The 17,124-nt window shown below is 36.6% G+C and overlaps 1 protein-coding gene across 1 annotated transcript; it reads right to left on the bottom strand.

Moving 5' to 3' along the window:
* Positions 1-14,016: 14,016 nt before the first annotated feature.
* On the bottom strand, positions 14,017-17,124 carry LOC138348047 (uncharacterized). Its single transcript, XM_069296656.1, has 3 exons — positions 16,010-17,124; positions 15,607-15,751; positions 14,017-14,757 (listed from the first exon to the last, which is right to left on the bottom strand). The coding sequence occupies exons 1-3, from the start codon at positions 17,122-17,124 to the stop codon at positions 14,017-14,019; spliced, it is 2,001 nt and encodes a 666-aa protein (XP_069152757.1).

The following is a 17,124-nucleotide window of genomic DNA, read 5'->3' as shown; positions in this document are numbered from 1 at the left end:
GAACAATATTCTACGTAGACGTGGTTTAGTAAGAATCAATCCTAAGACTCTGATACCAAATTTTACACGACCGGGGAGCATTCTCTAGACGTAATCGACGTCGTCGTCCTCGGAAAGGACTTGAACAAGCCCTTAGCATTCGTCATAACATATCATATGTTAAAAATACATAAAATATAAAACGTTTACATAGTGAGGTATACATAGACCTCTCATATATCATATATGGAGTTTTCATATCATCCTCTCTTAGTGAAGATTACTTAGGCTTCTCGTTTAGTCAACATAATCAATACATAAAAATTAGTCTAATAATTTATCTCTCATTAAACCATCTAAAGAGAAATATGAGATCCAGGCATAGCCCTTATAAAAATATATATTGCCACATATGGCTTACAACAAATGTCTTTAAGATTAGGAAAGAAATGAATGTCTTTAGACAATACAAAAACTACTAAGGTAGAGCAAATGTCACCATTATCGGACACTTAGGACCTACCAAGCACTTTGGGAAAAGTCCAAGTCTTGTTGAAAATGGACTTCTAAACTTCAACGACCCGAACATTCATATTTGTAGAAATATAAATAATATGGGTTAGTACATCCACTTGTACTAAGTATGTAAACATATGCACACATAACCTTCGAAATCAAACTTAAAAGGACATTTAATTCAAAACCATGCTAAGTCACTTTCAAAAGCCTTTATGCACAGTCAAGAACATATACAAGCCAATAATCACATAATCACTTAAGACAAGTCCATATTCAACACAAGACCAATACCATCATAGACTCAAGTCAACATGGATATTATCAACATATGGTCATGTCATCATGAATAGCTTCAACATAAATTCATAACAAAAACTCATGTACAAGAGTTTATATCATCACCACATATAAGACCCTTAGAAATAATCTCATCCTAAGCATAAAAGTGCAATGCTCATGCAAAACTTTATAACCCCACATAATCAAGTAAACAAGGAAAGAGATCATAAGTAATGCCTTACATCATATAACATAGCATCATACATACTCATCATCATATATAGAAATTCATATCAATAGCATGTTCATCAATGAAACTAATATCATATAGGATCATCAACATGTAAAGTCAACATATGCATATCTTTTGTATCATAAGATCATAAGAACAACCTCCTAGGATTTCCCTCAAGGCCAACTTGTGCAATGTATAAGTAGATTCTCATACCCCTACCTACACTAAGTGGGACCCTTTAAGTCACCCTATTAATGTGTGAATTTCATCACTTCATTCATTCATTTTACTTTCAAGAATAATAGCCTTAACTGAAAATAGACCATGTGAGCTAAACGTGGAATCCGATGACATGAAACCCTATACCGGAAGAAGGTGGTCTACTTGCCAACGTAGGACCAAAACGTACACATAGAATTCTAGGTGGATCCACTATATTGGACCCTCTTTATGCACAATTGTATTATAGTCGCCGTTTTATGAGAACCATCGTGAACCTACGTTCCCACATTGCGAAGAGACACCTCGTATATCTAGTTCGCTCGATGCTAAGCTAAAGTCCTTTTTTGAAATGACATTAAGCATTCTTAATCATCATAGATTAATATAGTCCATAAGATAATAACCCCTTTTATATCATGTCATTAGGTCATTACATATAGTTTGAGAACTTCCTTTCATCACAAACAATTATTAGTGAGATCAATATATCATAGTCATATCATCTAAGGCAGACAAGAGAACATCTTTAAACTTGCATTATCATAGCCTCACCATGATCTCACACTCATAATAACCATAACATACCATCATATCATATCTTCTTAATCTAATCACATGTAATACTTAAATTGCACACCATATCATGTATAAGCCATCATCATTAAAGTAAAGAGTTCAAGATCACAACGTTTTACCAAATAGCTCTCATCAAGATCTTACCCTAAATTATTCACAATTATAAAATGACCCACTCATCATCATCATAATATTGTGAATTAAACAATAACATAACCAATTCCAATAACCCTAATCATCTACAAGCCCATTACATAGCTAGGGTAAGGGAAAAGGTTCAATTCATAGATTCTTTCATAAAGTTAGGTCAAAGACAAACAACTACAACAATTAACCCATAAAAAATCATAATCTATCCATAATAATCAAAATAAATCAATATCAAATCAATTTGAGAGATCAATTATGAAATTGAAACGAAACTCATGTTTTTGGCCTCTTTTGAAATCAATTTTGAAGAGTCTCTTGAGGAAAGGGATCCCAAGAGTGCATAGATATATACCTTAAGATTCCTTAGTGTTTGATGTATAAAATATGACTTCTTAAATCTTGGTCTTCAATGGAGTCTTGCAATAGAGAGAGAAAGTAGAGAGAAGTTGGAGAGAATTGAGTTTGAGAAATATGGGGTGTTATGTTAGTTTAATGAGGGTTAGGTCGTATATAGTCCCCCAAATAACTTATTTAACCACCAAATAGACCTTAATTAATCACCTAACAAACTAAATAATTAATTCATCTAACTTAAAACTTGGCAGTCACTAGGCCCTTCAATTGACGACACCCCATCCATGATCCGTCGGCTGGACCACGGACCGTCCTGTTGGTCCGTGGTTTGGGACAGAGAGTCTTATATTTGGACATTTTGGTAAGATGTATAAGTGTCTACCCACAAAGATATAGACAGAGCGTCGATCAAATGACGACTCGTCGTTTGGCTCGTGGATGCACGCTGTCCCAAATGATAGTTTTGGGTCAAATTGAAGGGTCCTCTCCAATCACCCTTAGGGTGGTCCTTGGGGAGTCGTACCCATACTCTTTAACCCTAAACTCACTCTTCTATATATGTAACACATTTTCACCAATTTTCACTAAATTCTGAGTCTTAAAACCCCATGAAACATTCCAAGTCACACTAGTGCATATTTCACAATTCTCCGGGCGTCATGGTTGTTTCTTAACCCTTTGACTCTAACACTTACTAATTAGTCTAAATACATTATTTTAGGCTTATAAACAGTGTTTAATGTCTTACTTCATCATGTGAGACTCTTTATCAACTCATGGACGTTTAGACTGTTACAAAGGGTAATTGGGACGATCGCCTACCATTGATAGAGTTCTCCTACAATAATAGCTATGATTCGAGAATTTCTATGGAACCTTTTGAAGAACTCCATGGTAGTAGATGTAGGTGTCCAGTTGGGTTGTTTGAGTTTGGTGAGTTTTCACTTCTTGGTCCCGAGATAGTCTTTGAGGCCATGGAAAAAGTTTGAATGATAAAGGATAGGTTGAAAACAACCTATAGTCGGCAAAAATCTTATGCCGACAATAGAAGAAAAAACCTTGAGTTTGAAATAGGTGACTGGGTCAACCTGAATATTTCACCCATGAAAGGGGTGATGAGATTTGTTAAAAGGGGAAACTTCGTCCCTAGTATGTGGGTCCTTTTGAAGTTTTGAAACGGGTCGGGAAAGTTTCTTATGATTTGAAATTACCAAGTGAATTAGCCCTATTCACCCTATATGTCATGTCCTTATGCTCAATAAATGTATAGGCAACCTGGTGTATATTTTCCCTATTGAAGGGTTAGGGAGAATGAGAATCTTTCTTATGAAGAGGTTCCGGTTGAGATCTTACATCGTCAAGTCACAATATTGAGGAATAAAGGGGTTGAATTCATAAAAGTCCTATGGAGAAACCATCCAATTGAGGGTACAACATGAGAGGCCTAGGCCAACATGAAGTCCCGCTACCCTGTCCTCTTTTCTCTTACTCCTAGTCAAAGTTGAGGTTATTAGTTCCTCTTAAAATAAATTTTTTTAATAATGTGTAATTTGGCTTTTTTTTCTAAGTATGTGCATATCTTTGTTAATGTTCATATACTAAAAATGAGTTTCATGAAAAATTCAATTATGTTATGCTTGCACTTATATGTAATATGTACATTTGCCTTCTTTAAATTATAGTGGGCATACTTTGATATTGTATTGAGAGGAAGAATTACATGTTAAATCTTTGATGTTCATGTTGAGATCATATTGAAATTAAGAAGGTACTTCCTCATTATGTCATATGAAATGGTAATCTCTTATATGTGATAAAATGTGGATTGAGTTGCAATGTGTAGTGCTTTGATTTTGTGATGAATGGACTTTAGTAATCCTCCAATTAATTGTGACTTATGATGATTGTGTTCATGTTGTTGTTGGTTGGGCTTATATTATTGAGTCTCTTATTTCCCTACAAAATGTTTTAGGTGTCATTCAGGGATGGATGTTCCTAAGGGAATATAATGTAACACTCCAAAAGTTCCATGACTTATTCTAGAGCCTCACTTGATGAAATATGCCTTAAAACAATGTTTTTAAGATTTAAAAAATGTAATAAACTAAATTAGGAAGTAGGAAGTATTAGAATCAAAACGTCAAGAAACGATCACGACGTCCGGAGACTAGTGAAATTGAGCTAGTGTTCCTTCATGTGTTTCACGGGATTTAAAGAGTCGGAAAAAGGTCAAATTTGGTGAAAAGGTTTATAATACATATTAGAGTGTGTTTACGGTCTAAATGTATAGGTGAGACTCCCCAAGAAGAACCCAAAGGGTCCTTGAAGAGGACCCAACCATTAACCCTCAAAAGCTGTCAAAACAAGTGTAAACCACGAGGGGCAAATGACGAACCGTCGATGGGTTGACACCTGTTCGACTGGTCTCGATGTCCACACTTAGCCTCAGCATTAATAGGCTTCAAAATCAAGTCTCTGATTTAAACCACGTTTGACCATTACCGTCCATGGTTTGGTTGACGCCTCGTCAATGGGGTCTCGTCGTTTAAGACCCTACTTCACTGTCAAGTTTTGGTTAAGTTAAGGTTAATTAGTTAATTAATTAATTAGGTATTAAGGGGTGGTTAAATTAGTTAGTTGGGGACTATAAAAGAGTTATAATTCATTAAACTAACGTAAAACTTCATTATTTCCCAAACCCAAATCAGCTTCCACTTTTTCTATTTTCTCTCTCTATCCCGAAGACCCCCATTGAAGACCAAGGTCAATCTTAATTAGTGCTTCAAGATTCAAGTTTTCACTCTTGGGAATCCTTTTCCCAAGAGGTTCTTCAAAACTGGTTTTCAAAGTTGTCTAAAATTATGGTTTTCATCTAATTTAGTGGGTTATATTTTAAATTGGTTTAATGTGATATTAAATTGAATTATATTGATAGGTTATGATTTTTTATTTGTATATTGTTGTAGTTATTTAGACTTTGGCCTAATTCCCCTTAAATATCAATGATTGACTCCTTTTACCGAACCCTAACTATGAAGTAGATTAATAGATGATTAGGGTTGTTGTAATAGGAATAGTTATTGCTTAATTTACTATTTTATGATGATGATTATTGGATTATTGGATAATGTTATGGAATAAGGGTGAGATCTTGAAGGAGATTCTTGGAAGGCATAGGTATGACATCTAAGATCATGATTACTCTATTATGTTGATGTTGGTCGATACTTGATGTTGTTTTTTTAATTGAAGAGAAAAGGATGAAGCTATGCATGTATGATTAGGATATGATTATTTTGAATGTGAAATCATGATGAAGTAAGGTTATGGAGGATTGGAAGGAATTCTCTTGTGCTTCTTATTAATGTGATTAGGATATGATGTATTTCTCACATGATACCTAGACTTAATGAGCTATTGACATGATTATACAAGGGGTTGGTCTCATGTGACCTATATTAAGAATTGATGTTAAGGAAGACTTAAAGAGATTCAAAAGGGGACTTTAGCTTAGCACCGAGCGAACTAGATATGAGAGGGGTCCCTTCCCAAGAGGTAAATTAGGTGCACTATTGTTCTCATGAGATGGAAACTATGATGCAAAAGTGCATAAAAGAGTTTCTAGTAAATATCCTATCTCCTTAACTATGTGTTGTGCCCCCATATAAAGACTATCTAGTGGATCCACCTAGATGTTATATTCATGTAAGGTTCTACCTTGGCAAGTAGAGCACCTTCTTTCCATGAAGGTTTTCATGACGTTGGATTCCATGTTAAGCTTACATGGTCTATTGTCGGTTGTGGCGAATGTTACCAAAAGTAAAATTGAATGAATGAAAGTAATAAAGATGGATACTAACTAGGATGACTTAAGGGATAATACTTAGTGTAGGTAAGGATATGAGAATTTACCTATTAATTTCACAAGTTGTTTTTTAGGGGAGTCCTAGGGGGAGTTCTTATGCACTTATGCTATGAATTAAATGTATAATATTGGTTCTACATGATGTTGCTTTTATATGATGCTGATTTCATTTTATGAAAATGATATTGGTATAAATTGCTATGTATAATAATGACCACACATGACGTTATGTTATATGAGGTTACTTATGATGTCTTTTCTAGTTTACTTTATTATGTGGTGTTATGGGGATTCACATGAGAATTGCACCTGGAGGCTTGGGTTTGGATTATAAGTAAGGGTCTTATGTGCTTTGATAATATTAACTCTTGAACATGAAATGTTGATATGACTTTATGATGATGTTATCCTTGTTTATGAATATGTGCATGTCTTGATGTTTTTATGATCATCGACTTGTATATGCTCTTGTGTGTGCATAAAGACTTTCAAGATGACTTATCATGCTTTCAAAGAAAAGGACCCTTTTGTGCATGTCTTCAAAAGTTTTACTTGCATATGTTTACATACTTAGTACATGTGGTTTGTACTAACCCATATTCATTATATTTATACAAGTATGTTGGTTCAGGTCATTGAAGAGCTTCAAGTCTATTTTCAAGGAAGACTTGGATATTTTTCCAAGTTGTTGGCGAGTCCTCATGTTTCGAGGATGATGCCACTATTCTAGCTTTATTAGTATTGACTATGTATAAGACAATTGTTCTTTTCTTATATTTGAGACTTCATTGTAAGTCTTATATGAGGCATATTGTAATAGTGTAAGGTCTATGTCCCAAACTTTGTAATTCTCTAAAGATGGTTATGTGTGACACAATATTAGACTATATTGATGAATTTGACTATGTTGCTAACGAGAATTCTATGTAAACTTCATATATAGATAAATAAGAAGTATGTGTAAACTTCATATAATATAAATGAGAAGTCTAAGTATACTTCATATATAAAAGTTTTAAATTTTCCGTATTTTCTATACCTATGATATGTCATAATGTATGCAAAGGGATAGTCTAAGTCCTCTTTGAAGATGAAGACACCGGTTACGTCTAGGGGGTGCTCCGCTGTCGTGACACAAACTATCACATTTTATGCAATCCCCAAGTCTGGAATATTGGAAAGCAGTAAAAAGGGGGCTTCGATACCTCAAGGCATCATCAACGCCGTGTCTGCAAATCTCTAACCACTCTGATGGTAATTTGTATATCTACGCCAATGATGATTGGGCAGGTGATCTTTGTGACGGGATCTCCACATCTTGTTAGTACTCTTCTTGGGACGAAATTTGATTTGTTGGTCCTCTAAGAAGAAACAATCGATCGTACGCTCCTATACTGAAGCAGAATACAAATTGGTAGCCAACGCATTCTCTAAATTTACTTGGGTACACAACCTGTTGACTGAATTGAAATATCAAGTCTTGCAAATGCAAGGCATTTTTTGTGATAATATTGGTATTTCATATTTTTTTTGATAATATTGCAGTAGACTTTAACTACCTCCACAACAGTATGAACTTAGGTAGAGTAGTAGTCAAGTATCTTCCCGCCGGGGATCAAATTGCAGACACTTTCACAAAGTTGCTTCCCAAGCCTTTCTTCCTTCGATTGTTATCCAAGTTAGGCATTGTTGCACCACACTTAACTTGAGGGGTGTGTTTATATACTCACTAGTTTTTTAGTTTGTTATCAATTCTAATCAAGTTGTTAGTAGATTTAGATTAACTTGTTAAAGTAGTTCCTTAGATTTAGTAAACTTAGTTATATATTAAGTTGTTAGAATAGTTCATTAGAATTAGTAAAGTAAGCTATATCTTACTTGTAATTAAGTTGATGCTATGTTTGAATAAAGTCATTCAAGTTTGTTTTGATTCTCAATATCTTTAACAATAAGCTATGTTTTGAGGTTGTACATAGTTGAGCAAAAGACCAACCATTCAGTAAACAAATATAATTACATCAAGTACCAGGTTTTACTTTTCATGAGGACTTTAATCTCTTCATTGTCAGCTCATGCTGAAATTTAGTTATGTTTCTAAGAAGCTCTCTCACTTATTGCAGTAACCATATTTTTTTCTTGTGAGAAGATGCTTACATGATTGTATCATAATCACTCTAGAACTTAATTTGTCTTGTGCAGGCTCGAGGAAATGTCATGCAACAATATCTATGTGATGAGGTATCTCTCTAGCTAGTGAAAATATTATTCTATTTTTTGTGCTATTTTTTAACTTTATCCTATGTCCAGTGGTGTGCACTTCTGTAAGCCAAAACAATATTTGGGCCTTCACAAATGAAACCTATTTCCAAGCTAACCAGATACATATTTGATACAGAAAATTCTTATGGTAATTGATTAATGTATCCACTTCATATATATTTTGTCTACCATGCTAACTGAAAAACCACAAGCACTTGATCCCCAATCATGTGGGATTGTAGTAAGTAAATAGTATCATTTAGAGATGGTTAGTTTTTATTTAATAGTCCTATTGGAAAAACTAATCTTGATGGGGGTTTTCTATTTCTGCCTGCCATCAAAATGTATATCTTAGGGCACATAGGCTATAAAATGGATTCCATATTTATTTTCCACAGTGAAATCATTGGGAATATATAGGTTCATTCACAAGTATTTTTAGACTTGGATATTGGGCAAACGTCCATAATTCCTATTATTATCTGATCATCCAAATGGTTGTTGGATTGTTCCAACACACTAGATGTCCTCAGTAGTTTCAATGGTCGAGAATTGATTTTGCAAAAGAAGAGGTGACTTAAAATGGGTATTGAGAATGCTCATACATCTATTTGGGACCTTACGGGGCATTATTGAAATACTAATAGGGTCAGAGAATGATTGTTCCTAGAATCCTTATTACTCTTAGTAGCATGATAGTATTCTTATTGTTACCCGTTCATCAAAAATATATTTTACGTAATAAATATGAAGTTTTATCACCAGAAAAAGAACACGAGTAATTGAATAAACCTTTCTCGATATGAAACAGACATGAGGAATCAGTTTTGGGTTTTAGAGAGGCGTGGAGGATTCCAGGAGTTGCACCCGTTGTTTTTTGCAAATTTTGGTGTCTTAAACATTTCTCTATTCTTGATGTTGTACTACATTAGCCACACAAGAATGCTAACGGTCCTACATTTGTCATTTTATATGTGTTATCTTGTTGTTTTCTTACTCTATTATGTAAGTGTATCCTAATCCTTTTGTGACGATACTTGTCCAATGAGGAATCTAGTAACCTATCAATGTTATTTGATGTCAAGGAGGTAGTAGTTGGAATCCTCACAGGTTATATATCTTATCAGTTTCATATAAGATGAAATACTTTAATGCACATCAGCATCTTGAATACCATAATCTTACATAGATATCATTAGGGGTACATGTCAGATACAGAATACATCATCACAAATAAACGGTGAAGTGTTAGTCATAAATTAGTTCCACCTCCTTGCCTTAATCTTATGTTACCATAGTCTCTAGTGATGAAATTAATGCAGAAAATATGTGTTAACCCTAATGGATGGAGGGAGAACTAATTTATAGAGGTTATAACTTAATTTGATCATTAAGTAACAAATGTATGAATGATATCTATTATTCATTAAACATTATTTATGGTATTAGGCAGGTCACAAGTAAATTTGGGTCATAAATTATCACGACCGAAATCTAGACCCCATACGAGACCGGCGTCGTTGACCTCTCATAGGTTGCAGACAAGCCTACATACGTCATCCTTACTTCATTGAGGTTAATTTTTGCGAAAAATTTGAAATTTTTGGTTATTTAACATTCGTATAAGACAATATACATAAGCTCATAAATGTTCACAATCAACCATCTAACATTGACATCATCAAATGAAAGAAATAGTTCATAGCTGCATTGAATGTAATACTTGCCAAAACGACACCAATATAAAATCTTAAATGAAGTGCGAAATGAAACACTAGTTGAACATGCTCCACTAGCTAAGGCCTACATCTAAGCTAGATAATATCATCATACAGCCTCAAAAGCATGAATGCCTACAAATTCCGGATGAAAGCTCCACGTCTGGATAGTTGTAACATTGTACCGTACATCTAACGTCCAGTTGTGCCTGCACCTAAAAATAGATAATTGTATAGAATTAGTACACGCGTGTACTAAGTATGGGCATATGTAAGCACACACCAAGGACATTCATGAGAAAGAATACCTCTTTCCTAACAATATATTTTATGGAAAGTGAAGTCAGTGGACTTGCCAAATTTGGATTAGGGAAGTCAATGGTCCTGCCAAATTTGGATTTGGAAAGTCATGCCATGAGTGTAACATGCATCATCAAACTTATCATTTTGCAAATAACACATATCATATCACGTAATTCATATCATTATTTCATATGTCATGAGACCTTTGGATCATGGACTTGACGTTAGGACTTCCCAAAATGAGGGCTCGACATATGGGACCTCAACTAGGAAGCCTTCTTTATAAACCACGGAGTCTGCTTCATTTATTCATACATACTTCATTTTTCATTCTTTTATATACTAGTGAAATCACCAGTCATACCTAGGATGTATTTTAAGACTCTCATCGGGTTTGTTCTGCAATGACCAAGAATAACCTAGCGTCATAACTTAAGTCTAGCTAACCTCATCATTATCCTATCCTTACACTTTTGGTATCGTTCATTTCATTATGTGCATCATTTGAGGCTGGCCTCATTAATTATTTGGGAACTTTAACTTTAACCGACATAGATCATGTGAGCATCATGAAATCCAGTGTCTCCCCCACACCGAAAAGAGGTGGAATCACCGGCCAAAGTGACCCAAAACATGCTAGCGTACATGGGAATTGAACCCCGCCAGATCCCTATAATGGTAGTATAGGTTCGAAGGCTATGAGATATAAGGAGACCCATACTCATCATGCCGGACAATCTTATCTCATATGATCTATGTCCGGCATGCCGGGTATGGCTCTCCTTATTTCTCCTAGTCTTCGAACCTATACTGCTAATATAAGGATCTAGTGGGGTTAAATTCCCATGTATGCTAGCATGTTTTGGGTCACTTTGGCCAGTGATTCCACCTCTTTTCATTTTGGAGGAGACACTGGATTTCATGATTCTCACATGATCTATTGTCTGTTAAAGTTAAAGTTCCCAAAGAATAAATGAGGCCAGCCTCAAATGATGCACATAATGAAATGAACGATACCAAAGGTGTTAGGATAGGATAATCAAGAAGTGAGTTAGACTCAAGTAATGACACTAGGTTATTCTTGATCATTGCACATCAAACTTGATAAATGTCTTAAACTACATCCTAGGTATAGCTGTTGTTCACACTAGCCTATGAACGAAATGAAATGAAGTATGTATGAATGAATGAAGCAGACTTTGTGTTTGCGAATGAAGACTCCCTAGTTGAGGTCCCATATGATGAGCCCTCATTTTGGGAAGTCTTAATATCTAGTCCATGATTCCAAGGTATGATGGCATATGAATGAGTGTTATAAAAGATGTTATGTATTATATGCTATATTATATGTGCTATGTATAAGATGTTATGTGCGGTGTGCAATATGATAAGTATGATGATGCATGTTACTCTCATGACATGACTTTCCTAATCCAAATTTGGAAAGCTCACTGACTTTCCTAATCAAAATTTAGAAAGTTCAGTAACTTTCCTAATCTCAATTTGGCAAGTCCACTGACTTGACTTTCCATAATCATGTTGTTAGAAAGAGCTATCCTTTCTCATTCATGTCCTTGGTGTTTCCTTGCATATAAACATAAAGTGTGTACTAATTCCATACAACTCCATATTTTTAGATGCACGGACAGGTGGACGCTAGAGCTTACAAGTGGATGTTGCAGCTATCCGGACGTGGATCTTTCATCTAGACTTGCTAGGCCCTCATGCTTTCGAGGTTGTCTACTGTTATTATCTATCTTAGATGTAGGCTTCAGCTAGTGGAGTATGTTCCACTTGTGTTTCATTTCCCATTTAATTTCAGAATTTGTATTGGTGCCGTTTTGGAAAAAATACTTTTAATGCAATTATGAATTGTTTCTTTCATTTGATCATGTCTATATTAGATGGTTGATTTGTGAACGCCTATGATCTTATGTTCAAAATGTTTATCATGAAATAAAAAAAAAGTTCAAATTTTCTGCTAAAATTAACCTAGATGAAGTAAGAATGAAGTATGTAGGCTTCTCTGCGACCTCTGAGAGGTCAACGACGCCGGTCTCGTCTGGTGTCAAGATTCTGGTCGTGACAAAAACTCACGTCCAAATCCAAGTTTTCAACACGAAAATTTCAACGAAAAAAAACCTCACTTTAAAGGAGGTGAAGTAGTGTAGACTAAGTCAACTAGGAGACTTAGTAAAAAAACACATTAATTAATTAATACTTAATAATTAATAATAAAATCAGATTTTTCCTTTTTAAATCAGACATTAATTTATTAATTTATTAAAATTAATTCACCAATTAAAAAAATCACATTAATCATTGCTCCCACCTAGGTTAGAACCCAGGTGGAGCAAGACTTCACTTTAAGGTCTCAATTTTGACCCTCTCCCCAATCCCCTCCACTTTATTAATTAATTAATTAATTACATATTTAAGTTAATTATGATACTACCCTTAGCCAGGAAAAGACCATTTTAACCCTTCAAACCTAAGATTTCTCCTTTTTAAGTACGGTAAAGACTCCTTCGAGTAACTCTTCGTATTCGAGCGCCCTATATGGTTGGACTCAACCTTTCCAAACACAAGTAACTCCCCAAGTTAGGTTGCCTGGGTGTAGTAATGGTGTCGAGTTCTGGTTCTACGTGCATCCGTCTGTGTGAACCTTGGTATAATCATAGGTATTCTTGACACATTAAGCATTTCTTATCTTATTCATTTTTAGGGTTGTTATATTATCCCCCCTTAGGAACATTCGTCCCCGAATGACACTACCACTATCTAGCGTAATGCTAGTTAGATCATAACATAATTACTATGCACAGCCAAGCAATAGAAACAAAATATGGAGAGATAAGGAAACATAGACTTAAGAGTAGGAAATCTAACCTCAAGAGATGAAAATATGAGAGTAACGGGATCTCATGTCAGCCTCAGCTTCCCACGTAGCACCCCCAATAACATGATTTCTCCACAATACCTTCACTGTGACAATTTAATTCTTCCTTAGCCGCTTCACCTGCCTGTCTAAGATCTCAATAGGTACCTTCTCATAGGACATGTCTTCATCGACCCCCAAACCTTCCAAAGGTAGAATCGATGTTTGATCACCTAGACACTTCTTTAACGTGGATACATGAAAGACTGGATGTGCAGAAGTTATCTCTGCAGGCAATGCCAACTAATAGGACACCTCACCAACACGCTGTAGGATCTCGTAAGGCCCAACATACCTCGGACTCAACTTCCACTTCCTTCCGAACCTCATCACCCCCTTGATAGGTGATATCTTCAGATAGACCTGTTCACGAACCTCAAACTCTAAGGGTCATTGAATTTTGCCGACTGTAAGCAGTAGTCACCTGTCCCCAATCCCTCTGACCTTCTATAAGGCCTCATGAATGATCTCTAGACCCAAAATAGATGACTCTTCAACCTCAAACCACCCAACTTGAGATCTACACCTCCTACAAAATAGTGCCTCAAACAGTGCCATCCCGATGTTGGAGTGATAGCTATTATTATATGAGAACTCTATCAAAGGCAAAATGGTAATCCTAACTACCCCTGAAGTTAATCACACATGCTCTCAACATGTCCTCCAATGTCTGAATGGTGCACTCTGCCTGCCCATCAGTCTGAGGATGAAAGGCAGTACTAAGCTTCACCTGCGTACCCAAGCTATTCTGGAAAGATCTCAAGAAATGTGAAGTAAACTGAGATCCTCTATCTAAAATGATAGATAGAGGAATCCCATTCCATCTCACAATCTCATCTATGTAGAGTCTCGCATAGTCCTCAGCTCTGTAAGTAGACTTCACATGGATAAAGTGGGTAGACTTAGTCAATCTGTCCACAATAACCCATATAGAGTCATGTAGTCTCCTAGTCCTCAGAAGACTAACCATGAAGTCCATATTAATGGCCTCCCACTTCCAAGTCGGAACCTCAATAATCTGAGTAAGACCGCCAGGCTTAAGATGTTCTGCTTTAACCTGCTGACAATTAGGACACTTTGCCACATCTTCTGCAATGTCCTTCTTCATGCCATCCCACCAATAAATCTGCTTAAGATCATGATACATCTTGGTGGAACCTGGATCTATGGAATATATGGAACCATGGGACTCTGCAATAATCCAAGTCCACAAATCATCCACATCTGGTACACACAGCCTGTCTTGATACATAAGTATGCCATCACCTCCTAAAGCGCAAGACTCATTCATCTTTATCAACACTGAGTCCTTCAGCTCCATCAAAACATGATCGAGATACTGACCCTTCCTGACTTCAAACTACCAAGGATGATTAAGAACTAGGATGAACTGACACACCCCCACTAGTAGAGTCAACCAATTGCACACCTAGTCTGGCCAGTCTGTGTACATCTTTCGCTAACTCCTTCTTTTCATCCTCAATGTGGTTTGTACTTCACATGTTCATCCTTCTCAAAGCATCATCTACAATATTAGCCTTACTTGGATGGTAGTGAACATTCATATCATAATCCTTCAACAGCTCCAACCATCTCTGCTAATGTAGATTCAACTCATTGTGTGAACACATACTGGAGACTCTTATGGTTTGTGAGCACATCCACATGCACCCATACAAGTAGTGCCTCCACAGCTTCAGTGCAAACACCACAACTGCTAACTCCAGGTCATGAGTGGGATAATTCTTCTCATGAACCTTGAGTTGTCTAGATGCATAGTCTATCACCTTACCACCCCGTATAAGAAAACAACCCAAACCAACCCTAGATGCATCACAATAAACAGTGTAATTCTCATCACACTTAGGTAAAGTAAGCACCGATGCTGAAGTGAGTCAGTCCTTGAGCTCTTGGAAACTCTTCTCACAAGCCTCCGTCCATTCAAACTTGTCCTTCTTCTTAGTCAGAGTTGTCAGTGGGGCAGCAATGGAAGAAAAGCCCTTCACAAACCTGCGGTAGTAACCAGCCAATCCCAAGAAGCTACGGATATCTATGGGAGTAAGAGTTTTGTCAAGTTGTTATAAGCCTCAGTCTTCCTGGGGTCCACCTCTACACCTTGATTGGACACAATATGACCCAGGAAAGTCACTGATCTAAGCCAAAATTCACACTTGCCAAATTTGGCGTACAACTGATGTTGTCTAAGTACCTGTAAGGTTAGTCTAAAATGTTGTTCATGCTCTTCCTCGGTCTTAGAGTAGATGAGAATGTCATAAATGAATACTATGACGAAAGAGTCAAGGTATTCACAGAAGACCCTGTTCGTGAGATCCATAAATGTAGCAGGTGCATTCCTGAGACCAAATGAAATATCCAAGAACTAATAATGACCATAACGGGTACGAAAGTCTATCTTTGGGATATCTGCGTCCCTAACCCTAAGCTGATGATACCCTGAACGAAGATCAATCTTAGAGAAGAAACTAGACCCTTGGAGCTAATCGAACAAATCATTTATTCTGTGAAGTGGATACTTATTCTTTATAGTGACTTTGTTGAGCTACAGATAATCGATACACATTCGAACGGTCCCATCCTTATTTTTCACAAACAACACTGGAGTGACCCAAGGAGATATGCTCGGCTGAATGAAACCCTTATCAATGAGATCTTTTAACTGCAGCTTCAACTCTTTGCGTTTAGCTGGAGCCATTCTGTAGGGATGAATTGAAATTGGTTTAGTATCGGGTTCTAAGTCGATAACAAAGTCAATCTCTCGTGGATGAGGGACTCCAGGCAAATCATCAGGAAATACATATAGGAACTCATTCAAAACAAGCACTGAGTCTATGGAAGGAATGTCGTGATATAAAAAATTGACACTCACAATATGACATAATAACCCCTTGGACATCATTTTATTGGCCTTAATGTTCGAAATCAAGCGATTAGGACGACTCGAGTTATACCCCTCCCAGACTAGTTCATGTTCATTAGGGAAACGATATCTAACCACTCTACTATGACAATCTAAACAAGCATAACAACTGTGAAGCCAGTCCATGCCAAAGATAACATCAAAATCATGCATGGGTAACTCAACCAAGTCTGCACAGATAGTCTCACCACTTACAACTATTGGGCAATTCTTGTATACTCTGTCAGTTCTTACCTTTTCTCCTAAAGGTGTACTAACCACTATAGGATCATGCAGAACTTCAGGCAATATTTCAAAAATGAGAGCAAGCAAAGGAGTTACAAAGGAAAGCGTAGACCCTGGATCAAGTAAAGCATAAACAGAAGTTGAGAATACATGCAGCATACCAGTGACCACATCAGCGGACTTCTCCAGCTCCTCCCTTCCCTTTAGGGGAAAGAACTTGTTCCTCATAGGAGGCTCGGCTGCTGTTGCACCCTCTGGATCCAGCCTAGGCTGAGCATTACCTCCAGCCTGACCTCTGTTCTGTGGGCAGTCTCTAACCATATGCCCACTCATACCACAAACGAAACAGGCATTAGTGCCCTGTCTGCACTCTCCACTGTGAGCAGGACCACTTAGCACAATTCTTTTAGGGAAGCTGCATCTTACCTCCATTGCCCTTCTTGGGATCAGGTCTGCCTCCTCTAGGTGTTGTACTCCTCTAGGAATTAGGATTCCCAGAACTCTGCTACCCCTTCTTGAACCTAGGCTACTCAAGGATGACAAAATTGTTTCTATGGCCTCCAT

The sequence above is a fragment of the Solanum lycopersicum genome, chromosome 4 (genome assembly GCF_036512215.1).
Source record: "Solanum lycopersicum chromosome 4, SLM_r2.1".
Lineage (NCBI taxonomy): Eukaryota > Viridiplantae > Streptophyta > Magnoliopsida > Solanales > Solanaceae > Solanum > Solanum lycopersicum.
This window is presented reverse-complemented; position numbering and strand designations above follow the sequence as displayed.

Coding starts and splice junctions, on each gene's coding strand:
- LOC138348047 (XM_069296656.1), bottom strand. CDS start 17,124: ATGGAGGCCATAGAAACAATTTTGTCATCCTTGAGTAGCCTAGGTTCA. Junction 15,752..16,009: donor CCTTGGGTCACTCCAGTGTT/GTTTGTGAAAAA, acceptor ATTTGGTCTCAG/GAATGCACCTGCTACATTTA. Junction 14,758..15,606: donor ATTTTAGACTAACCTTACAG/GTACTTAGACAA, acceptor CATCCTTGGTAG/TTTGAAGTCAGGAAGGGTCA.